Raw genomic sequence first — 24,522 nt, 5'->3', positions numbered from 1 at the left:
CTGGAAAGCTGGCAGAGGCCATGGAGGTGCCCAGCTAGCCCTGCTCCCTGCGAGGGGTTGGCTGGCAAAGTGGGGCAAGATGGCTGCTTCCCTCTGGGGTGCTGGGTGGAGCCCAGCCTCAGGGCAGCCCCCCATGGCTCCACCCCCTGGAGAAACCAGGACTGAGCTCCTGGCTGGAGCCTTTCTCATCCACCCTGTGCTTGCTTCTGGGGTTGGGGCTTCTCCCATAGGGGACTCGGGAGGGGCATTTACAGTGGCTGATCAAGTGGGAGGGCCACTTCCCAAGTGGAATGTGAACGAGGTGGAGTGGGGGGCTTCCAGGAGCGGGGGAAGAGGCCTTGTTCGTAGGAACAAAGGCAAACTCGGTTACCAGCTGCTCTGACGTCACAGCCTCTTTTGCTCAGACCCAGAATAGCCCAGCCTGGATGGCAGCCCCCAGAGGAGGCAGAGCAAGCCTTGGCCCAGGAAAGCCCCCCACTCACTGCCAACTTTCTTTGTGATGCCCCCTCAGCTCTGCTCCGCCTCTGCCCTAGAACCCTTAATGGGGAGCCCCCTCCCCTTGGGGAGTGCCTGTTAGCCCATGTCAGTGACCGTCAGCCGGGTCCTGACTGCCCAGCTCATGGGTGGCAATTCTAAACTGGTCACTAGTGCTGTCTGATGAAGGTGGCACAAGGCAGCCAAGGCTGGGGGAGTTGGGCAGTTCTGTCCCCTGCCTGCCCCACCTTCCAGCAGGTGAGAGGCCAACTCCCAGCTCTTTATAGTCTCGCCCCACAGTCAGCCCCCTCCTGCACCTCACCAGGAGTGACCCACCAGGGACATGCGCTGACCCGGATACACACGGGCCCACAGACAAACCACATCACATACTGCCGTCCCAGACAAACCTCTAGGGAAAGGGGCAAAGCACGACGACACAGCAGCTGCACTGGATGTACGCCCTGCTCTGGGGTGTCCCTCTTTCCTTCCCACTTCTTCCTGGGCTAGTCTCCCCGGCTCCCAGCTGACTCACTCTGCCTTCAAAGGGCCTGGCACTGGCCTCAAGTTCAAGCACACTTTGGGGCCGTGGAGAGATTTATTCTGGGTGCTTGAGGATGCCTGTGGGCCTGGGGCTGAGAGGCCATGGATAAGGAGGCAGTGCTGGAGTTGAGAACAAAATCAAGCTTTGGGTGCCTGGGTGGTGGGCTATGGGCCGTAGGTCCTTTCCCATGAACACCTGGGCAGCAGCCGGACCCTCCCCCGTGCTTTGTCCTGGGGCCCCATAGGCTGGCGCCTTCCAAAGGAGCTGGAGAAGGGAGAGAGGTGAGCAAGCCGCAAAAACAGGCAGGCAGTGCACACACCCAATCTGATGAGTCCAGGTGGCTGACCTGGGCCCCAGCCCGTCATTGCCTCCCCAGGGCTGAGGGTGAGCCCCCTCTATGGGAGGGGGTCACGGGCCTGCATGCCGTCAGCCTGGCCCATGTTAGTGTAGTAGTAATCAACACCTCCACGGGAATCGTGACAGCCAGGTCAGTGGGACCCGTCTGGAGACAGTGAAACGCAGACACACACAGCCTCCCTGTGCAGAGGGAGAGAGGTCACTTCCTGGAGCCCTGAGAATGCCCGGCTCCGGGGTACCAATGGCCAAGTGCCAGGGCTGCCAGCTTTTTCCGGAAACTCTGCCTGCTTGGCCGGCTTGCCCTCCCACAGCGCTGATGCCTCAGAGCTGCCATCTGCTCCCCTGGGGAGGCGAGGGAAAGGGAGAGGCTGGGCTGAGAGGCCCTCTATTGATCAGAGGCCGCTGCCTCCCTCCTTGCTCCCTCCCAGAATCCCAGGGCTACAGCCGGCTGGCCAGCCGCGCCGCCTTAGAAAACAGCCAGCTCACCTGGGGAGGGCGGGTCCGGCGCCTGACCCCGCCCTTCTCACCAGGCATCCGGTAGGTGGTACTGGGCACTGACCCCACCCCCACCCCGGGCCTGGGACAGCTGTTTCCTGAGGCTTCCCATGGAGCCCTCCCCAGCCTGGCCAGGCGCAGGCAGCCCTCAGCCGACCAGCAATGAAGGGCGTCCCTCCCCGCAGCAGTGCCCTCCTGGAGGCCTGTGGGGCTCCTCACACCTACACACTCACTCTCATCAGGGTTGGGGGAGGCCAGGATGGCGCTGTGCTTCCTCTTCACCTCCTCCACGTTCTCTGAGATCTTGTCAATGAAGCCACGGATCTCCTCCACCTGTGGACCAAGGCCAGGTGGTCTGGGGGCAAAATCCAGGGAGGGGGCTTCTTGGGCCCAGGGCTTGCCCAGAGTAGGGCTGGAGGTCAGGGCTCAGGGCCAGACTGGGCCAGGCTTCAGGGGGTAGGTGAGGGGGGGTGGGGCTGCTCCAAGGATCCTTCTAGACTGGGGTAGGAGTAGGGAGGAATGGGCCATCCCAAACTTTGCTCCCCTCTGAGCCTCAGTGGGCTCATTAACTGGCGCCTGTGGGCTGCTGAGACAGGCGCAGGTGTGTAAGAGCCCTGGCTGCCTCAGAGTTGAGACGTGGCCACCCTGGGTCTGCCAGTGTTTGGGGAGAGGCAGGTGTGCTGCTCCCACCTGTTCGAAGAACTCATCCATGAAGCGGTCTCGGTCCACGGTGACAGTGACATCGTCATCATCATCGCTGTCCTTGGCCTGCACAGGGGTGTGCACACATGAGCAGACCTGTGCTAGGACCACTGGGCCCCACTGGACCTGGGACACCCAAACTGCCCAGCATCTACATACAGCAGGCCCGCAGGCTGCAGCTCCGGGGCCCTTGGCAGGGACAAGGCCTGGCTGCGCCCTCAGCTCCCAGCCGCAGTGAGGAGGATCCCTGGGGACCCAGCATGATCATGGAGAGAGGCCTTGCCTATCAAGTTGGTGACAGGGCCAAGTATCCACCTCCGTGCCAGGCACTCCTTCCCCTGCTCAGCTGCCTCCCCTCCCCCACAGGACTGGGGTCCTCCGAGCACACCCCTCACCCTAGGGTGCTGCTGGGGAGGCCCTGCCACAGGCTAGGCAAGAAAACCTCAGGGCTTAGTCCCCCGGCCACTGGCCCCAGCTCACACCATGCCTGAGACAGGTTGCCTGGCGTTCCCAAGCTGGCCCTGAGTTCCAAGCTCCCCCTCAGGGGAGGGCCATGCAGGGGGAGGCCTGGGCACCACGAACACGTCCCTGCCAAAAGGTGGGATGGCTCCGATATGGGCCATCCCCACAGCACCCAGGCCAGCTTGAGAGCTCCTGCCTGTGAGGGGCCTCTGATCCGCCAGGCTTGCTCCCTCAGACCTCGGGGAACTCTCCCTCCTTGTTAGTCTTGACATTGATCCTCTTTCCTTCCAGGTCCAGAGTTGGGTCCGGCAGGCACAAGAGGCCAGTCACGTTGCCACTTGGCCCGGGGCCTGCCTCAGCTGCAGGTGCAGGCCTCACCCCGCGGCCCCAGGGGCAGCCGTACAAAAGCCAGCCCATCAGGAGGTGGGGGTGATTACACCTCTGACTTCCCAGCATGCTGGCCACTCTCATTACTGTCCCCCACACCTGGAATCAGCCATGGTCAGCCCACTCTGCTGGCAAGGCCAAGGTCCCTCTCCACAGCAAGGCCCAGATGCTCAGGGCAGGATGGTCACCTGGGTTCTCGGGCTGGGTCATGCCTCCTCATTTCTCAGCGCCCCACAGGAGGAGGCACTAGCCCTCACCCTGATGCTCTCTTGCGAGGATGGAGGCAGGCAGAGGCTGAGGGGCCGGGGAGGCTGAGGGACCGGGGAGGCTGGGCCCCCGCCGGCTGGGGAAGGGGCTGAGTTCTGGGCCCAGCACAGACACTGACTGGCTGAGGGACTTCCCCTCCGGGTCTGTTTGCTCCTCTATGAAATGGGGACAGTGATGCCATGCTGGGGGACACGGGCTGAGAATGGATGGGGAAGCCCAGCATGTTCTGTAAAGGGCTGTGGCCCTGGGGCTCTCGGGGTCCCACTACCCCACCAAAGTGGGACCAACCAAGAGAGGGGGTTGGTTGGGAGCTTTATGGAGGCGGCCCCCCTCCTCAAGAGATCACACCTCCTCCCCCAGCAGCTAAAATAAATCCTCGCTCCCACAAGTGCCTGTGGCTGCCGCCAGGTGGCCCCCATCCCCCACCAAGCCCACCCTTAGCCACAGAGAATCTAGGAGCCATTTCCATACTTTGAGGCCCAGGAACCAAGCCAAGCAGGAGGAGCACTCCCTAGGGACACCGAGGCAGGGTGCAGCCTGGAGAACCCCAGGGCCCCCTCCCCGGCAGCCTGCCAGCTTGGGAAGTGGCCCCAGGAGTTCCTGCCATTCAGCAGCCTGGCTTCTCTGTCCTTCTGGTGCCCAGAGAAGGATAGGGATGGATGGGAAGAGGCAGAAGGAGAATTTTCCAGCTCCCTTCCCTTCCGGAGTGATGACCCGCTAGAGCCAAAGACAAGGGCGCCGGAGTCACTGGAGATGAGAGTCACTGCCAGGGACCCCGGGGCTGATGCCTCCCTTTGGGCCTCAGCTTGCCCATCTGTGAAATGGACTTATCTTTTCCAGGCATCCAGCCAGTTCTGACCTGCTACCCGCACAGCCTCCCTGCACAGAGGCTGGACTTGAGTAGCTTCTCCAACAGAAGGGTGGTGGCGGGAGAGATGCCACACCCTCCTCCATGCTCTCTATCAATTGGAGGGTTTAGGGCCTGACCTCACAGCCTGGGTCAAACAGCTGTGGCTCTGAGGGGATGCTCCAAGGGCACCCTTCCTTACCAAGTGCTACTTCTTCTTCCTCCTCAGGACCTTTTCACTCTCACGCCCCTCTTCATCTCACTGCCCCAGCCGGAAATCTGATCTCACCACACTGCGCCTATAACCTATAACCATCTCCCTGCCCCTATAATCTACCCACTGTCCTCCCTGCTGTCCCCATGTGGCTCCCTCTGCCGGCAGTGCCAATTCCATGGAGCTGACATTCCCCTCGTCCTTAGATGCCACCCCCTTCGGAAGCCTTCCCCAGCTCCCTGGGGTGGGTATCTTGCTCCTCTGGTTCCCCACACCCTATTCGCATCCCTACTGGAGCCACAGGCACACACTCTCAAGCCCTAAGGGACCCGAAAAGGCACCTTGGCCGCAGCATCTAGCCGCAGCTTTCACACCTCCGGGGATGGAGAGCACACCAGCTCTCTCGGGCACTTCTGCCTATCTGGAGCAGCCCCAATTGTTAGAAAGTCCTTCCCTTTCCTGTGGTTTGGCCCCAGGCCGTAAAGAACCTGTTGGTGCCCTCTCCCTGGGCTGGCCCTGCCAGAGATCTGAAGGTAGCATCCACATCGTTCCTGGGTTTTTCTTCTCAAGTTGACCATTCCCTCCCCTTCAGATCCTTTCCAGAGGCCTTAAGTTGCAGCCCCTGCCCCAGACTTGTTCCACTCAGCCTCTGTCTTCTCCCGCAGTAGAAGATATAAACTGAACCTGCTGCTGATTGTGGCCTGAGCAGTGCCAAAGAGCTGACCCATCACCTCCCTCTTTCTACATAGTCTACCTCTGTTAATGCAGCCAGGGAATCACAGAAGTGATGTTATAGTTCTTCCTGCCAAGGAAAGCCCCCAAGCCCTTCCCCACCCTGTTTACTTGGTTGGATTTTGGGCTCAAGGGAAGGATCTTCATTTGTTCTGATCCGTGCTTCAGTTTGTGAGAATCTGACGGTTTATGCCTTTGTTGCCCCCTGCAACTTCAACCACATCTAGGCCAAAGCCCTGAATGGTTAGGGCCCCAGCTCCCTTGGGGATCCGCCAACCCTCTCTAAGTGGCAGTCACAGCTCCGGAAAGAGGGCTGGACTAGAGCTGGGGACTTGAGAGGCTGCAGCGTGGAGGCGGCAGCTGGAGTCGTGAGGCAGTTATAAACTCAAGGGTACAAACATCTTCTGGACAAACCCACCCAGACATCATATGGGCACCCTGTCTGCCACCTGGCCCAAACTAAGTTCCACCTCTTTCTCCTGAGCCCCCTTCTCTGAACCCCCCTGCTCAGAACCCCCGTTCTCAAGAGTCCCCCAAATCAGAAACTGGGGGGAGCATCCGCACTCTTCCTCCTCCTCTCACATCCAACCTACATCCAATTTGTCATGGTGTTTGTTTTTTGGTTCTAGTGTTCACGGGTTCTCAACCCTGGCTCAGGACCTGAGTCCCTCGGTGGGGGATTAAAAAAACAAAACAAAACAGCTTCCAGACCAAATGAGAATCTATGGGGATGGGGCTGGTGAGGTTAAGTTTTTTTTTTAAGCCCCCCCAGGATGGAGAACCACTGGTCTGGTCTCACTCCTCTCTGGCCGGCTGGCCGTCTCGGCTCTAGCATCCTCACCTCCGGCCTGAGCAATCAGAAAGGAAAATCGGTGCGGGAGTGAGAAAGCACTGCCCCACCACAGGGACCTGCTGCAACAGGGGAGAGAATATCCCACTAGAACCACCACGCATGCAGCCCTGGTGGTCTCTCCAAGCAGAGGCTCCAGGATTCCAGGATACCCTCCTGGAAGTAAGAGTGTGAATCCTCCAAGGGGTGCGGAGGCCAGGCAGCCTCTGGGGCGTCCTGGGGGATGGTGGCAGGCTGGCAGGCAGGCTTGATTCATTCCTGCTGGAGCAGGAGTTGCTGTTGTCTGTCTCGAGGGCTATTTTTTTTTCCCCTTGTTCTTTTTAATGACTAATCAAAGCCGGTATTACTAAAGCAGAGAGGCCCAGAGCTGAGTCAGGGGTGTGCGAGAGGCCGAGCTGGGTCTCCAGAAAGAGAGGGCTCTCCTTTCTGACCCCTTCCTCCTTTCCCCATCCTGCAAACCTCCCCCTCCCCCAGATCCCTGCCCTCAGCCAGGTCTACCCCTTAGCAGGGCCCCAGAGCAGCTCAGGGAGGCAGCTTCGGGCTGTGGGGAGGGGCTGAGCTCTGCCTCCCTCCAGGTGCTGTGTGACCTTGGATAAACTCCTGGCCCTTTCTGACCTCAGTTTTCCATTTGTAAAATAGCAGGTTGGACTAGATAGTTCCTGGAGGCCATCTGTACCGCAGATGAACACGTACCCAAATCCACTGGGTTTTTTTTTTGTGGGGAAACTCCAAGGAGGTGATCAGAGGGAACGAAGGAAGGAGAGGGCCCCTAGCCTGGGTCTATTCTTACACTCCCATTTCTTCTGCTCTGCAGGGCAAAGCCGGTTGGCTCCACTGTACAGACAAATGAGCATGGAGAGGTTAAGGCACCAACCTGCCTGCTGTTGCCCCGGGAACCCCCAGTCTCTTCCCAGCAGTGAGAGAGAAAAAGGGAACCGGTCAGCAGAGTGCTGCCCCGGTGAGCTGGGCCCTGCTCTAGACCAGATGTCAGGCGCACCCACCATTCTCTGGGTTGGGCATCCTAGCCCCTCTGCCTTTACTCACACTGGTCCCTTCTTTTGGACCACACTCCCTCCTCCCATTCAAATCCAACTCCTCCTTCTGGGCCATCCCAAGTCTTCTCCTTCCAGGAAGGTTCTTCCTGGGTCTGGCTACCCCATTCTCCCTCCTCTTTACTGTCGCAGGCGCCCCTGTGTCTCACATGGCCCAGAATGTAGATAAACACCATTCTGGGCCCAGGGGGGGGTGGGTCGGCTCCAAGGAGTTCTCGGAAAGAAAACCAGGGAGGCCTCTGAACTGGGGGAAGGAGGCAGCTGCAGGCCAGGCGGGGCTGCCTGGGGACACCTTGTCCCCAAAGTCTCCCCGGTATACTCTGGTGACCCAGGTCTTCACCCGTCCTAGGCCTCCAGGCTGCCCTTCTGCTCTCTGAGGGCTGTGGAGAGCATTCAGGTCCCCACACCAGCCCACGAGGACCCCTTCATTCTCCCTCTGCATGAGAGGATCAGCTCCACGAGAGATGAGGGCTGGAGAAGGCTGGAGGGCTGGGCCTGGCTTGCAGCGCTGAGGAAACGTGCTAGCTCCTTCCCCAAGTGTGACTTTTATAAATAAGCTCCCTTCGCCTTCCTTCCAAATGTGGTGGGGAAGGAGGAGGAGGGGGGAGGAGGAGGGAGGGAGGCTGGCTGTGGTGCAAGTGGCTGTCCCAAGCGCCACCCTCTGTCCAGCCCAGCTAGCACTGGAGTCTCAGTTCCTGGGGGTTCTGGCTCCTGGGGTTCAAGGTCTCCCGCAAATATGGAGTCAGAGTCAGGAGACCTGTGACCACCCCTCTTGCCCTGAGAAACTGGGTTCTAGGTTTTCCTACCTCCGCTTCATAGATAGGAATCTATGCAGCCCAGAGGGAGACCTGGGGGAATGGCAGTGCCCCATACTAATGGTTCCACCCCACCCAGTGTGGGCTCCTGCCAGCGGACCCTCAAGGCTGCTAGAAACCCCCAAGGGGCAGAGCCACCCAGCCATGAGTACAGCAGCCTTCATGGGCGCTGAATGCCTGGACTGGGGGCCTGTCTGGAGAGGAAGACTCAGTTTACTTTCAGAGAAGCCAGGCCTCACCACCTAAAGACCACTCTGGCTAGTGTGTGTGCATGTATGTGTGCTGGCTGGGGGGAAGGGGGGAATCACAGACACACCAGAGCAAAGAGCTGGCTTCAAGCTTCCTACAGCCCAAGATCTCTTAGGCCTTAGGTCTCAGCCAGGTCTGAGTGTGACCATTTTTAGGACTAGGTGAAGCCCCTTTCTACCATCCCACTTCACCTTCCAGGCCAGCCACATCTCTTTTGTGCCTCAGTTTTCCCTTCAGCAGAGGGAATGAAGCTGATGAGTCAGAGGATGTCAGATGGAAAGGATTGTGCTCTCCCTGATCACCTGGTTCCCACATACACCCTCCCCTGACCCACCAGGCACCCAAACACCAGCAAATGCACCACACAGCCATTCATCACCGAGATAACCACACTCCTTCTGACTCAACCAAGCACAGGAAACTTGAGGGCAACCACAAGGGCTGGCGGGGGAAGAGTTTAGATACCATACACGACATGAGGGACCATCTTCTTCCTTTGAAACCTCGTGGGGTTTACTCCTGGGTCTGGGCACTCAGCCAGGAATAACACAGGTCTGACAGGAGAGTGGGGGCTGGCAGCCAGAGCAAGGGGGACACGGAGGCAGGAGAGCACAGGTTCCAGCCCCATGCTGCCCAGGAGACAAGACTGGTACAACGGGTGCGAGACCCAGGCACAAATGCAGGGAACCTATGGGCAGAGAGGACAAGCCATGGGATCAAAAGTCCAAAGGACCCTTGGAACTTTCCATATAAGGGGACCCAGGTCTCTGGCTCTAAGGTGGGTAGCACGGGAAGTGTTCTGGGGAGACACTGAGCTAGCCCCGCCCCTGCCACAGAGATCAGCAGGTGGGGGCCTGACAGTACGGGGGTGGGGGGGTCAGTCGGGGCATCAGAGGAGCCTCAACTGGGTCTAGAGCCCTGATGCCCCTCTCCCCACAGGCAGGCTTCCCTTCCTTCTCTGTCCCCCCCAGCCCCCCCCACCCCAAGATTGCCATCTTTAAAGGGAGAGGTGCGAACACCCTGGTTAACAGCAGAGGCCAGGGGAGGGGGGCCTTGACGAGGAGGAGCAGGCGGCAGGGGTCTCTGTCTGGGCTGGGAGAGGGCGGGCTCCGACTCAGAACCTTTGCGCATCCTTCTACTTCCCCCACCGGAACCCCGCCCCAGAAGCCACACCCCAGGGGCCCCCCGAAACACAGGTGGAAAAATAGGTTCAGGTAGGAATCCGACCAGGGAACCCCGGAAGGGTCTGGATACGCCGGCCCGGGCTGCCCGGAAGCCAGGAATGTGGACCGGGAGCGGGTCTGACCCCTCCCGGACCAGGGCGGGCAGCAGATGCCGATCGCCACCGGGTGGGGAGCCACAGGTGACGAGAGCTACAGGTGATGGAAGGTGATGGGGGCGGCGGTCGCCCCGCGAGACAGCGCCCAACGGAGGAGCCCGGCCACACCCGACCGCCCCGTTTCCGCAGCGCGCCCTGCAGCGGGGCTCTGGACAGCAGACCGCCCGCGGCCCCTTCCCACCGGTCCCGCCGTCTGTCTAAACCAGAGGAAGGGCAGAAGGGTCAGTGATGAGGCACCGTGGGGAGAGAGAGTCGGAACCTGCTCCGCGGGGCGAGCGAGAGGTCGGGCTTCGGTCCCGCCACCGATATTCCAGAATACCCCTTCGACCCCCGAAAAGAAGGGGGCGCCGAAAAGTTTATCCAGGACTCCGGGCTCCAGTCGTCAGTCCGCGAACCATCGGAGCCGAGCTCACGCGAGCCCGTGACCCCAGTGGGTCCAAGGGGCGGGACCCGAATGGGGGTCCCCGGCTCGGCACTGCTCCCTCCTACCCTGGCCAGGGACGCAGGGACTACCGCCCCAGAGGTCGCCAGAGGTGGTCGGGGAGCTGCCCGGCCGCTGGGCACGGGCGGCGAGGGGCGCCGCGCAGGGGCCGGACTCACCGTGCGGAGCTCCTGTGTTCGGTCCTTCATGCTCCCGGGAGTGGCAGCGGCACCGGCTGCAGCCCTGTGAGCCCCGCATGCGCGGCGGCCGCCCCGCGGCTGCGCAGCGCCAGCCCGGCCCCGCCCCGGCCCCCGGGACCCCGGCCCAGCCCCCAGCCCCTAGCCCGGCCCCGCCCCTCGCCCGCCCCGCCCTGGCGGGTCCCAGCCTAGAGCCCAATTCTGGGACTCTGGCTCCCCGCTCCCACTGCCCACCCTCCCCCACACCCAATCAGGTCCTCCGAAGGGTCACAGCCCAGGGACCTCATCCCCCTGCGTTCTCGACGCCCGCCTGATCCCTGCCTGGGGTCGGTTCCCAGAGTCTCTGCTCCCTCCCGTCCCAACTCCGTCCTCCCTCCTCCCATCCCTCGACTCAGCCGCTCAGCATCCCTCCTTCTGGACCCTGGCTCTTCACCCCCAGGGCCCCTCATATCCCCGGGGATTTGCTAGAGGTTAGACCCCACCTCCCTCCTTAATTTTATTGCCTTGGGACCTCCAGCATCCCCCTCCAAAAGCCTCCTCGAGCCAAAACCCTCTAGAGTTCCAGCCTTTGAGCCCCTACCCTTCCTGCCTTCTCCCAGCGTCTCATCCACACTCAGGCTCTGGCCCCTTCTTTCCCCAGGATTCCTCAGTTCACAGTCTGATGCTGAGTGACCACCACTTTTCCTTTAGTTTCCACTCCCAGCAAGATGCAGGCACCCCTCTATTTTGGGGGAAGGTGATCTAAGTTATAGCCCCATCTCTTTCCCCTTTCCCTGTAGTCCCAGTCCTGCATCCCAGCCCCGGGCCTGAGATCCTACTTCCTAGCTAGAAGCTGGGAGTAGCTAAGCAGGGGCTGAGCTCCTCTGGACTAATGGGAAGGTCTTCTCAATACTGTGGAGGGGTGGTGGCTGGGGGCTAGTCAGTAGCAGATGCTTCTTTTCTGGTCCCTGCCAGCATCTTGTTGAGCGGCAGCCACACACACACACCCCCAGCTGCCCCCTCTGTGCCCTGGCCCAGATGCTCTGACCTCAAGCCAAGCACTCCCCCTTCCCTTCCTCAGGGCTGCCAAGGTGTTGCTCTGGAGCTGGGCCAGCCCCCTGCTGACCAGTATGTCCAGGCCCAGCAGTTCTCCGAGACTGTGGGCACAGGTTAGCTGGCTGGCAGACAGGCTGGAGACACTGTTCCAGCCATCCCTCCTTCCCAGGAAAGTCTGGTCCAAGACTAGCTCAGACGTAGCCTAGCACGAGAGGCAGCCACATCCCTTCCACTTGTCCAGACCTCAACCTTGAGTGTCCCACAGAGCAAGTGTTGGTGGTGCCCCATTTGACAGATGCGAGACCAGAACTCACCTGCTAGAGGGACTTGCCCAGGGTTACAGGGAACAGGTGGCAGGGAAGCTGCTGATTCCTGGTTCAGAGTACTTTCCTCTGTGCAGGGTGACTCAGTGGGGTGAGTCATGGGTGCAGCCCCAGAGCCCAGTGTCTGGCCCTGTGGGGAGAGGGCAGGAAGGGGAGACACAGCTGCTGCCCTTAGAGAATCCTGGTGTCATGCCAAGCATCACTTATTGAGATGAATATTAAATGGTAGCGTGAAAAATGAATAGAGAATGAATGTGTGCCCTTCAACTTAAACTGCCTTTCTGATACAGGTCTTACTCTCATTCATTCATTCATTCATCAAACATTACCTGGGAATGCACGTTCTGGGGATACTGTTCTGCACTTAAGGTGCTCCTAGAGTGGTGGGAGAGACAGACATGGTTTCAATATGTGAAGGATTCAGGGTGGCTTCCCAGAGCCGGTGACATTCAAGCTGGATATTGAAGGAGTGGCATTGCAGCAGGCAGTGGTGCAGGCATTCTAGACAGAAGGAGTGTGCCCAGACGCTGGGGTGAGGGTGGAGAGCAACTGGAGAACCTCAGGAGCCTGCTGCAGTGCTCAGGTATGGGGATGAGCGTGGGTGGGAGATGAGTCCAGTGAGGGAGACCTTGAACGTTAAACTTCATTGTGAAGACAAGGGGGGAGGCAATCAAGGGTCCGACTTTCATTCCCTTAATCAAAAAGCATCTACTATGTGCTGACTATTCTAGACATTAGGGACATGGCAGAAAACCAAAGTCCTTGCCCTCCATGGGTTCTAGTAGAGGAGAGAGATGACAAACAAGAAAATAACATACATGACGGTGATAATATATTATGAAGAAGATAAAGCAGGACAGAAGGAGTCGGGTGCCAGGTTTGAGGCAGGATTCCAGCTTTAAATCAGGTGGTCAAGGAGGGCCTTGCTGAGAAGGTGCCACTTGAGTACATATTTAAAGCAGGTGAGGGGGTAGGGCTGCCCTGGTGGCGCAGTGGTTGAGAGTCCGCCTGCCGGTGCAGGGGACGTGGGTTTGTGCCCCGGTCCGGGAGGATTCTGCATGCCGCGGAGCGGCTGGGCCCGTGAGCCATGGCCGCTGAGCCTGCGCGTCCGGAGCCTGTGCTCCGCAACGGGAGAGACCACAGCAGTGACAGGCCCGCGTACCGCAAAAAAAAAAAATAATAATAATAAAGGAGGTGAGGGGGGCTTCCCTGGTGGTGCAGTGGTTAAGAATCCACCTGCCAATGCAGGGGACATGGGTTCGAGCCCTGGTCCAGGAAGATCCCACATGCCACGGAGCAACTAAGCCCGTGCACCACAACTACTGAGCCTGCGCTCTAGAGCCCGCATGCCACAACTACTGAAGCCCGCGCGCCTGGAGCCTGTGCTCCGCAACAAGAGAAGCCACCGCAATGAGAAGCCCGCGCATGGCAGTGAAGAGTAACCGCCACTCGCCCCAACTAGAGAAAGCCCGCGCACAGCAATGAAGACCCAACGCAGCCCAAAATAAAATAAATTAAAAAAACCTTTTTTTTCTAAATAAATAAATAAAGGAGGTGAGGGAGTGAGGCATGTAGGTCTCTGGGGGAGGAGCATTCTGGGCAGAGGAAACATCAAGTGCAATGACCAGGAGCAGGGAGTGTGCCTAGCATATCGGAGAGACAGCAAGGAGGTGAGGATGCCTGGAGTGTGGTGGGTGAAGAAGAGCTCCAAGGAGGTGAAGTCAGAGGACTCGAGGGAAGGGCGTTGGAATTGACTGTGTGTCCCTTGGCTTTGATTCTGAGGGTGATGGGAGCCCCCAGAGGGTTTTGAAGAGAGAAGGTACCTGATCCATCTTGGGCTTCAGCAGGATTGCTCTGATTGCTGAGTGGAGAACAGACGGAAGGGGACACGGGAGGAAGCAGGGACATATTTAGGAAGTTGTTGTGATCACGCAGGCAGCTGGGCCAAAGGTGATACAATGGTGGTGATGAGAAGTGGTCACATCCTGGATACATTTTATTTTTATTTATTTTATTTTATTTTATTTTTTGGCTGTGCCATGTGGCTTGCAGGATCTTAGTTCCCCAACCAGGGATTGAACTTGGGCCACAGCAGTAAAAGCGCCGAGCCCTAACTACTGGACCACCAGGGAGCTCCCCTGGATACATCTTAAAGGTAGAGCCAACTGAGAGAAAGAGAGGCATCAAGGATGCCTGGAGTCAAGTTTTTTGCCCTGAATACATGGAAAGATGGTGTTGCCATTTGCAAAGATGGAGGAAAAACTAGAGAAGGAGCAGGTGGCAGGTGGGTGGCAGGTGGTAATAGGATTCGGGGTTTGGACCCTTAAGTTTGAGTGGCCCATTAGACATCCCACCAGGGAGGGCAAGTAGGCCACTGCCCATAGGAATCTGGAACTTGTGGGAGAGGTCCAGGCTGGAAGAGGCCACCATAGATGGTCTTAAAGCAAGGGAAGAGGCTCATCTATAGCAGCATGGAGGCCAGCTGGAAGGCTGCTGCGTTGTCCAGGAGAGAGACTGGGACTGTGTGAACAAGAGCAGGACCCATCGGCTGGAGAGAAGGGTCAAAGGCATTCAAGAGATTTATTTAAGGGAATTCTCTGGTAGTCCAGTAGCTATAGTTAGGACTCCGTGCTTCCACTGCAGGGGGCACGGGTTCGATCCCTGGTCAGGGAACTCAGATCCCGCAAGCCATGTGGCCAAGAAAAAAGAGAGAGAGAGAGAGAGAGATTTAATACGACTACACTTTATTTCAATTATGCAAAGAATATGTTTGTTGTAAAACATTAAAACAGTGACAGAGGCTTCCCTGGTGGCAGTGGTTAAGAATCCGCCTGCCAATGCAGGGGATGCGGGTTCGAGCCCTGGTCCGGGAAGATCCCACATGCCGTGGAGCAACTAAGCCTGTGTACCACAACTACTGAGACTGTGCTCTAGAGCCCGCGAGCCACAACTACTGAGCCCACATGCCACAACTACTGAAGCCCACGCGCCTAGAGCCCGTGCTCCGCAACAAGAGAAGCCACTGCAATGAGAGGCCTGCGCACAGCAACAAAGAGTAGCCCCCGCTCGTTGCAACTAAAAGGAAAGCCCATGCGCAGCAACGAAGACCCAACGCAGCCAAAAAAAAACAACAAACACATAAATAACTTTAAAACAAAACAAAACAGTGACAGATATTATGAACTAGAAGCCACAGGCCCTGTGACTGACCACATGCCGATAAGCACAGAACTGGCACCTGGGAGAGGGGTTTGACCAGGATGTGTACTATTTAAGGTTTCTGCCCTGACATCCAGAGGAGACAGGCAGACAGTCAATGAGGAGTTAGTGTGGCACACAGGCTGGAGACTTGGAAGGCAGAAGGAGCCTGGCTTGGGGTGGAAATGGAAGTTGTGGGCCACAGTCTAGGGAAGTATGTGCATATGTGTGTGTCTGTGGGTGTGTGTCTGTGTCTATGGAAGAAGGTGAAGGGCTGAAGATGAAACTGACAGGTGAAGGATGGCCAGAGACAGAGGACCTAGAACCATGGCAGGAGCTAAAGGAGAAGCTGCTGCACAAGGCGCCAATGAGTACCCGAGCAGCCACCTCCCTGGGATCAGGGACCACTTTGCAGACGTGGGGTATTTGACTTGGGGCTTAAAGGATGAGTAGGAGGTGACCAGGTGGAGAATGGGGGAAGGGCATTCTGGGGCAAAGCTGTGAACAAGGACATGGACAGTGAGAGAGCAGGGCTTCGTCCCTGTGGGAACCAGGCAGTCCCCACAACACACATCACTCCCATTCTTTAATGTGGTTAATTGATGGAGATTCAGTCCAGAGCAATGTTCTGTAGAGCCCTCTCCCCACTCTCGTTAAAGGGGCATCACTGTGCCCCAACACTGGCATTCTGCACCCCTCTACTTGTTCAGGTTTCCTTTTTTCCTTGAGGAGCGGGGAAATGCTGGTACCACAATATAGCTTTCCAGGTCCTTTGTGGTCTGGCCCTGCCTCTCTTCTTGGAGGCCACCTTCCCTCCCACCCTGTGAGCAGCCTTAACGCCTGACCTGCACATGCCTGGGGCCCTCTCCTCCCTCTTTTCTCCTCCTCCCCATGCAGCTGGCCAATGACTTCTAGTCCTTCCCCGCTAGACATCACCTCCTCCAAGAATTTGTCTCTGACCACCCAAGAATGAGCTTTGGACTCCTTCTGCGTGGTCCCACAAAGGCCTGTATTTATCCCGACTATAGCACTATCGTCCTGTGTGCATATAGTGTGTGTTAAGTGTCTGTCCCCTCATTAGATGGGGACACATAAAGGGAAGGAACGGGGTCACGTTCTTGTCGATTCCCCAGGGCTGGCACAGAAAGTGTGTTTGCAGACTGAGCTGTAAACACTTGGATGCTTGAATGAGGCGTGTTCCTATAAAGGAGCACTGAAGGAAAGGCTGGGCGTCTGGGAGCATCCTCGCCCCAGCACAGTTTGGGGTTTCCATCCCAACAGCGGGGAGGGTGGGAGTGGGGATCCCTAATATTGGGAACTGCTGCCACCTGCTGGGCAAGGCCGGTGTTGCCTTGCCCACGCCCTCACGGCTGAGCACCTGTGTGCCCAGGTCGGGATGATGACAGTCACTACCTGTCCTCCAGAAACTCCCGGGCTGGTGTGAGAGACACCCTGACAGTGACAAGACAATGATGTGGAAGTATATGGGCTTTCGGGGTCTGGAGGCGGAAGGGGAGGCAGCTTGTGTAGAATTCAGGAATTCTGTCCCCGGGGCAGAGTTGTGAGGGGCTCAGAGCAGGAAGGGCCAGCCAACCCAGGCTCCGAGGCTGGGGAGAGTGCGTGTCCGTGTGTGTGTGTGTGCGTGCGTGCGTGCGTGTGTGTGTGTTGTTGATGTTCTCCTGTTGTGGCTTTTCTGCTGCTTTCTGGCAGATTTACTCCCTCTTTCTCCTCCCCTGGGAAGTCTGGCCCTGGCCCATTATTGTACAAAGTGCTGGCCATTGTGTAAGGGTCACTCTTACTGTGACCCTATCAGGAAGGCCCTCCTTTAGTTCCATTTCACAGATGAGGACGATGAGGCTCAGAGAGGTAAACACAAACCAGGTACTGAAGGTTGGGTGACATGGTTTGTAAGCCACCTAGCCCTGCAAATCCAAGCTGTTTTGACCACAAAGTCCAGCCCTGCCCAGCAGGCAGCTCTCCTTCCCCCTTCCAGACTCCCTAACCCCAGCCCACCATCTTCTAGCTCAGTCTTGAGGCCTGGGCTCAGCCATCCTGGGGGTGCAGCAGAGGAGGGAGATACGGGCAGTAGGCAGCTGGGGAATGAGTCTCACTGCTCAGTGTGTGATATTTAAGGTATTTGTGATGGAATTGACTATATGCCTGAATACATTGCCCTCCTTTTCCCAATGAGAAGATTTTTAAGAAAGAAATTTGGCTCAATAGTCTAAAACATTTAGGGGTGCAAATGAAATAAGCGGCTCCCTAGTAATATTTAGTGAAAACATTTAAAATGGAAATACTTTAAATCACATATATTTACAAATAACTTTATTTCAAAACAATTCTTTTCCACGCTCACGGTTTGTGAAAGTTCATTCAAACCCTTCACTTGTATTTCTGCTTCTCATTGTCATGTCATGTGTCATCCCTAGCACCTCCTTTGAGTTCCCTAATACAGTTTTCTCGAATGTGTCATCTTCACTTGTGCTTGGAAATACAGAACTCTTTTTTTTTTTTTGGCTGCACTGCATGGCATGTGCAACTTCCCCGACCAGGGATTGAACCCGTGCCCCCTGAGGTGGAAGTGTGGAATCTTAATCACTGAACCATCAGGGGAACCCAGAGCTTTTTGAATCCATGAATGATGCTGTTGCTGGAAAAATTATTCCAAGTCATGAGAACGGTTATCTTTCATCTCAGTGGTAGGTTAGTATTTGTGATCTCCCTAGGATAGTACAGAATTATATAAAATAGCAATCTCCTAGTCTTTTATCATTCTCTTGCCCTGCTTTCTTTTTCTTCACAGCACTTCTTACCATCTGGTATACTCATTTATTTATTGTTTATTGTCTATCTCCCTTCCCTAGAATGTGAGCTCCGGTGGTCAGGGAACTTTGTCTATCTTCTTGTTTTATGTCTGTCACTTGGAAACATGCCTGAAGCATAGTAGGTGCTCAATAAATATCTGTAGAATGAACGAATATAAAAGTCTTAGAAATGTTTGATAGCCCAGTGGCAGCCAGGACCATGCATGCAGATGGCACTGGTGTGGGATGGGAAGGCAGCCCTGCCAGACCCACCCCCATGTAAGGAGGGCATCTAAGTCAGGGGCAGCCTGTTGTCTCAGAGGATTAGCTACCTACAGGGAGACTGAACAAATTATAAAATATATTGAAGACAATTGGGGAAAAGGCAGTAAAAATCTGGAAAGGGGGAAAGCTAGGATGAACCCTGTGCCATTGGAATTTAAGGTCTGAATGGAAACTATTTTTCAATATATGGAAGTTGTATTAGTTTGGGTTTTCGGAGAACCAGAACCAATAGGATAAATATAGAGAAAGAGACTTATTATGAGGGATTGACTCACGCAATTATGGAGGCTGAGAAGTCTCACAATCTGCTGTCTGCAAGCTGGAGACTTGGAAAGCAGGGTGGTGGAGTTCCGGACTCAGACAGAAGGCCTGAGAACCAGGGAGCTATAATGGTGCAAGTACCAGTTCAAGGGCAGGAGAAGACCAAGTCTAGCTCAACAGTCTGCAAGAGAGAATTCAACCTCGCTCTGCCTTTTTGTTCTATTCAGGCCCTCAATGAATTGGATGATACCCGCCCACATCAGGGAGGGCCACCTGCTTTACCCAGGCCACCAAGTCAAATGCTAACCTCTTCTGGAAACACCCTCACAGACACACCCAGAGGTAATATTTAACCAGGTATCTGGGCATCCAGCAGCTCAGTAAGGTTGGCATATAAAATTAACCATCACACAGATAAAGGAATAAACATAGGTATAAATGTGTATGTTTATGTGTGTATATAAACATGTGTCTACTGAGCGGGCCTGGCAGTAGAGGTTACCCTAATTGCATTGAGCACAACTAACACCCAGATCTCGGTTTCTAAATATTATTCTCCAGCAAAAAGAAACAGGTATTCTTGTTGAAATGGCTAATTCTAGGGCTGGGGCAGGGAAAAACAAGATGAACCTGGAATATCTTATTGAGCCAGAAAAGAATGGATGTGTCCAAAGAATGATGCGACACATCAAAATGACAAGAGGTCAGCAAGGGGCACCCGCTGACCAATCCTGGGACAATTTAAGCATCAAAATAAATGATAGGAATGGATTATAACCTATGGAATAAAATAGGAAATCACAAGTTCATCTGATAAATAAGTAAATGAATAAATAAATGGGGGTGAAGAAAAAGTTTTTTATAATAGAAGGCCAACTAATAAATGTAGAAGAAATGATAAAATTGGAAAATCACCATTTGCAAACCATTGTATTAATAATTAATTCAGGCAAGAAACATCAATGGATGCTGAAACCTATGGGTGAAAGTGGGATGAAGAAAAGGGTGTTTCATAGTCTTAAAGTACCTCCCTTCCCCAATACCTACTAATTATGATCAAGTGATCAACATTACCAGCACCAGGCGTCATGGTTCCAAATGATACTGAATACAAGAACACAGCATCAGGAGTTCTCTGGCGGTCCAGTGATTAGGACTCAGCGCTTTCACTGCCATGGCCTGGGTTCAATCCCTGGTCAGGGAACTAAGATCCCGCAAGCTGTGCAGCATGGCCAAAAAAAAAAAAAAAAAAAAAAAAAGCACAGCATCGTTTTTGTGATATTTCTTCCCAAAATATATAACAGTGGTCTAATTGTGAGAAAGAAATGGACAAACCCAAATTGAAGGACAGTCTACAAAATAAGTTCCCTGTAATTTTCAAACATGTCAAGGTCAAAATTCAAAGAAAGGCTGCAAATTGTTCTAAATTGAGGGAGACCAGAGAGATGTGACAACTGGGTGCGATGTTTGATACCATATTAGTTTTTTTAACCCTAAAAGGATATATATATATATAAATATATATTTTGACATTGAAGAGCAGTTTGAAATTGCTTCAATGTAAAAAGTTAAGATAAAAGAAATGCCTGGCATGAGTGTTAGACCTTTCTGGCTGACTCCTGCTGGCCTGCGGGATTCATTATTGGACAAGCTCCTGTGGAACCCCCGTGACTGGATGTGAGGGGTCTTTGTGCTCCCACTGTCCCTGGACTCCCTGACAACCTTTTCTGACTATATCTGTGCTTCATCCCTGCTAGCCCCAGAGATCCGAGAGCAGAGGTCCTGTCTGGATCATGACATACAGCAGCCTCCAGAAACACAATGAATGAATCTCCTCCACAAAAGGGGTTTTTGGGGGTACAGCTCAATTCCACCTCTTCACCTGGGTTCAACCAAAGAAACTGGAGTCTGGCTGTTAGAGGTGCACCTGGTTGAGTGGGACCCAGACAAACCAGGAGTCATGTCTGCAGGGAGCTTCCTGGGGGGTCTTGGAGGAAGTATGTACTATTTAGAGTGGGGTTGAGGGTCTAATCCCCAAGATGGAACCTTGCTGCAAAGGCCTCTCAATGGGGAGGCCCTCTTACACGTTTGAGGTTACTTGTGCTCTCAATGGTCACATCGAGGGGGGGTGTGGGATACTGAGATTCTGAGACTTCCCCTGCCCGCCCCCCCTCAGAGCACAGCACCTCCACCCACACTCCAGGATCAGAATGTTGGGAATACTGGAGGAATAATGAACACTATTGTGGGAATACTGGAGGATATTGCTAGGGGGGATGGACGGTTCAATGTGTTAGGAGGCATTTGCCAGGAACGGTTTAACTTTTGCCCTTCTGTTTTCTGCTGAGCTAAGGTTATGGTTGTATGTGTGGTGATGCCACTCAAGCTTCCAAGATGCTTGGGGGACTGGGGCACCTGTCTCTCAGCGTTGACGTCATCCGGCTCTCACTCCTTTCTTATCTCCTGATGTGAGTAGTGCGCCCCCTTGAGGTGAGGGGCACGCATGCCTGGACAAGGAATGGGTGAAGAAACTCTGGGTCTGGCTGGAGGGTTCCAGGATCCGGGAGTGGAGGCAGGGGCATGGTCAGCCTACCCGGGGCGGAGCCTCACAGGGAGTGCCTTGACAGGAAGGGAGGGCAAAGGGCCACGTCCTCCGCCTGCCCCACCCTGCTGACAAGAGTCCCAGTCACCAGGCCACCCTCTCAGTCTGGGGCCCTCGAGGGGTAAGTGTCCTTCTGAAGCCACCTTGTCTCTTTCCTGGGGATCAGGTGAGAATTCCTTTCCTCTTGTGGGGTGGAGGGGGGCGGTCCAAACACCCTGCCCCCTCTGCTTTCCTTTAGGTGGGAAGGGGCCACACCTACTAACCCCTCAGCATGATGCAGTCCCCTGCCCACGAGACCGGGGCACTGGGGGGCAGGTACATAACGTCTCAGACCCTTCCCCTCCTGACATCAGCCTCAGGGCCAAGGCCAGGGCGGAAAAGCCAAGTGGGGCACCTCATCCAGGCAAGCCGCAAACCACTACTGCCTCCTCTGTCACCCTACCACAGAGCCCAGAATCCCAAGTGGCTGGAGCGCTGGGGGACACCCAGACAGAGCCCTCGCTGGACCAGGTCCTCCGGGAGCGGGATGAAGCCATTGCCAAGTGAGAGGAAGCTGCTTGTGGGGGATGGGAGGGTGGTGGCTGGCTCACCCTCAGGCTCTGTCCTGCCAGGAGGGGAAGGGGGGACATCAGGCATTCCTGGAAGAAAAGCCACACAAATACCCACTCTGTCACAAGGCGGGGGCTGTGGCCATACTTGTCCACCCCCAGGGCCCAGAACCAGATCTGCAGGATCTGACGCCCAGGCTGCTCTCTCTGCCCCCTCAGGAAACGGGCAGTGGAGGCTGAGCTGGACATATTCAAAGCCAAGTTGCGAGCTGTGGAGGCCCAGCTGCTGGAAGTTCTGGAGGAGAAGCTGAGACTGAAGCAGGAGGTGGAGGCCTGGGAGGTAGGGTGGACCTGCCGGCCGGGCCCAGGGGGCTGGGCCAGACGGGCACAAGCCTGGCCCCTGAACCTGCTCTCCTGCCCCCAGGATGACATGCAGTGGATGGTGAGGCAGCAGGTCGAGAGTCAGCTGCAGAGAGAGTCCAGGGGCGCTCTGGGAGCCCCCATGGACCCTGGAACTGCCAGGACCCCCTGGGTCAGATTCCCCCTGCGTTGGTGGGGACGTTGGCGGTGAGAGAGCTCAGCCCAAGACCTTGGGAAGAGTAACTTTATTCATTAAAGTTTAAGGTCTGACACACCCCCGACGCATCCTTGTGCCCTCTCAGTGCCCACCTGAGTCCTTCTGTGCAGAAACAAGGAGCAGCCCGCAGGGCCTTGAAGCCTGGGGTTTTGTGTCCCCTTCTGGCCTTTCTTAGGCCAGGAAGTCTCGGACTGCAGCCATGAAGTCCTGCGGGCAGTCGCTGTGGACCCAGTGGCTAGCGTTAGGCACGGTCTGCATCTGGGCCCGAGGGAAGAGCCGTCTAATCTCAGGGTGGTGGCTGGGACTGTCCGCCGGAGAGAAGGCCACCGAGAGGGGGTGAAAGTAGGAAGATGGAGAGAGAAGGAGAGAAGTGGAGGCCAAGCGGGGAGGGATGGGGAGCCACGTGAGTCCACCTGCCTAGTGGTGTTTCTGGGTTTTCAGGCACCCCCTGCCCACACCCCAGCCCTCCCCAGGCTGGGGGCTGGATAAGTCAGGTATGCCCCTCCCACCACCCAGCCTGGCTTACAGCACGAATTGAGAGTTTCCACCCAGGAGGAAGAGGGATGGCCCAGAGTAGGTTTCTCGTCGTGGTGGGAAGTTCAAGATCTTGTCCAAGTGCTGGGCCAAGGCATCCAAGTTCACCCTCCACATAAAGCGCCCGTCCACCTCCACCAGGTTGGTGAGCAGGAACTGCCGCATACTTATGCTCTGTGGGGGTCCAGCAGTTGCGGGTGGGAGGGACTCCTTGTGAGGCCCGGGGCTGCCACTCTTCCTTTGCCCACAACACCATACAGGGGCTTGGGTGTATTACCTGGATAACACAGCTGAGCTTCTCATCCACCAGTTTTCGGGCACCAGAGAGGGACGCCTCATCGGGGATGTCTATGGCCCTCATGGCTGCCACGTAGTTTGGAAAGTTCAAGCTGGACGGGCTCTCCACTGGGCTGATGTCCACGGCAATCAAGCGCTCCACCAGCTCTGGCTGTGGGAGAGAATCAGACTGGGGACCTTAGGGCAGGCATAGCAGGTCTCAGGCCTAGTTCCTGGATCCTGAACTTGGCCATCCAAGGCTCACTGGAGTTCCAGGTTGCCTGCTGGGCACGCAGGGTCTACAGTGGATGGGAAGAAGCGCTGGATAGAGACGGCTCACCCTCTGAAGTGCGAGCAGCATGGCTGTCCTGCCTCCCATGCTGTGGCCAATGAGGACGCAGGGCACTAGGCCCAGCTGGGGCAGGAGGTCCTGCAGATCCTGGCTCATGGCCTCGTAGCTCATGTCTGGGCTGTGGGGGCTGTCACCATGGTTCCGAGCATCTACTGTCAGCACCTGGGGAGTGGGCGAGGCGGGCAGCTCTGGCATCCACACTCAGGGCATAGCCAAAAGCCTGGCAGATCTGCAGGCTGAGGGAGGTGGAGAGCCTGGGGTGGTGGGGAGATCCAGAAGGGGAAGAAGGGCCCGAAAGGTGAGAAGGCCCAGTTCTCAGACCTTGGAGGCCCAGATGACGAACCTGGAGCCACTGTGCCAGAAGGTCCAAGGAGTGTGACCACGTCTCTGGAGGTATGGCCTAGCTGGGTGGCAACTCCAGAGAAAGCAGACACCAAGAATTGGCAACAGCTGGAGCACAGCAGGACGGGCTGCTGGACGAGGTGGAAAGCCCCCTGTCATCCCTGGTGAACAAGCAGGGTCTGGCCCCCTTAGGGGGTAGGGTATTGGTGCTTAGGCATCTGACAGCAGAGCCTAGGTTAGGGTGCAGCACTTAGACCTGTAACACGAATGAAGGACTGGATGGGTGAAAGCACGAGGGAATGAATGGGGTTCATCTAGGGCCTCGGTCTGCCCTGGGGCCTCCAGCCTTAGAAGGTCAATCTCTTCTTTAATTTCTGCCGAGAAGGACCTGCCACTCCCAGCGCTGAGGACAGAGAAGCTGGCCACACCGCGGCCTCCTCTAGGGCCCCGCCCACCAAGGCCCCACCTCCCTCGGGTCCCCGCCTCTCCCGGAAGCTCACCCTCCGGCCGGTCTGCTGGGCCAGGGCCTTGGCGATGGAGTTGAAGTTGGTTTTGCAGCCGAAGAGCCCATGCAGAAAGACGAGGGGCGGGCGGGTTGCCTCCCCGTCCAGAAGTCTGTAGGAAAGCGGCACCGGCCTGGCGGGAGGAGCAAGGGTAGGGGAAGGGTCTGAGCCGGCTGGCGAAGCGGCCTGGGAGAGGGCGGGCCCAAGCGGAGGAAGTGGAGCCATCTGGGTTGGACTGGAGGGGGAGGGGCGAAGGACGAACTTGCACCTGACACCCTTGACTGACCTCGGCTCGGTGCCGCCTTGGCTGCTGCTGGGTGCGACAGGCACTCTGGAGAAGCTGGGACTGGAGGGGCCGAGGCCCCTATGGGGGAGCCTCCAGGCGCTGGCCCAGCGGAGCATCTCCCGGCTCTCCTTCCCGGCGCGCACCTCGTGTTGTCCCCCGGCTCCGCCTCGCTCGGAGCCCCGCCCAATT

The 24,522-nt window shown here is 56.5% G+C and overlaps 3 protein-coding genes across 5 annotated transcripts in view; 1 reads left to right on the top strand and 2 right to left on the bottom strand.

The window, feature by feature from the left end:
- Window positions 1-10,495, bottom strand: part of STX1A (syntaxin 1A) — a 16,938-nt gene extending 6,443 nt beyond the window's left edge. The window contains exons 1-3 of the mRNA XM_004268789.3: window positions 10,387-10,495; window positions 2,561-2,638; window positions 2,104-2,203 (exon numbers count right to left, since the gene is read on the bottom strand). Coding sequence (XP_004268837.1) covers window positions 2,104-2,203; window positions 2,561-2,638; window positions 10,387-10,416 — 208 coding nt within the window. The 5' untranslated portion in view covers window positions 10,417-10,495. The remainder of the gene's footprint in view (window positions 1-2,103; window positions 2,204-2,560; window positions 2,639-10,386) is intronic.
- LOC117200987 (CREB-regulated transcription coactivator 1-like) lies at window positions 10,464-22,098 on the top strand. The gene is made up of 6 exons (XM_033426800.1): window positions 10,464-10,658; window positions 11,465-11,542; window positions 20,941-21,036; window positions 21,363-21,457; window positions 21,683-21,803; window positions 21,888-22,098. The coding sequence occupies exons 1-6, from the start codon at window positions 10,464-10,466 to the stop codon at window positions 22,032-22,034; spliced, it is 732 nt and encodes a 243-aa protein (XP_033282691.1). The 3' UTR covers window positions 22,035-22,098.
- On the bottom strand, window positions 22,052-24,522 carry ABHD11 (abhydrolase domain containing 11). Of its 3 annotated transcripts, none has more exons than XM_049699733.1 (6): window positions 24,334-24,522; window positions 24,045-24,180; window positions 23,191-23,364; window positions 22,852-23,022; window positions 22,567-22,748; window positions 22,052-22,344 (listed from the first exon to the last, which is right to left on the bottom strand). In XM_049699733.1, exons 1-6 carry the CDS (start codon window positions 24,447-24,449, stop codon window positions 22,212-22,214), a joined length of 912 nt encoding a protein of 303 aa, XP_049555690.1. In that variant the 5' UTR covers window positions 24,450-24,522; the 3' UTR covers window positions 22,052-22,211. The 3 variants fall into 3 exon arrangements, with proteins under 3 accessions (XP_049555690.1, XP_012388118.1, XP_033282233.1); XM_012532664.3 differs by having other exon boundaries at window positions 22,052-22,260; window positions 24,334-24,513; XM_033426342.2 differs by lacking the exon at window positions 22,567-22,748 and having other exon boundaries at window positions 24,334-24,515.

The sequence above is a fragment of the Orcinus orca genome, chromosome 16 (genome assembly GCF_937001465.1).
Source record: "Orcinus orca chromosome 16, mOrcOrc1.1, whole genome shotgun sequence".
NCBI classification, from domain to species: Eukaryota; Metazoa; Chordata; class Mammalia; order Artiodactyla; family Delphinidae; genus Orcinus; species Orcinus orca.
The sequence above is the reverse complement of the archived record's forward strand: the minus strand, read 5'-3'. Positions and strand labels throughout refer to the sequence as shown.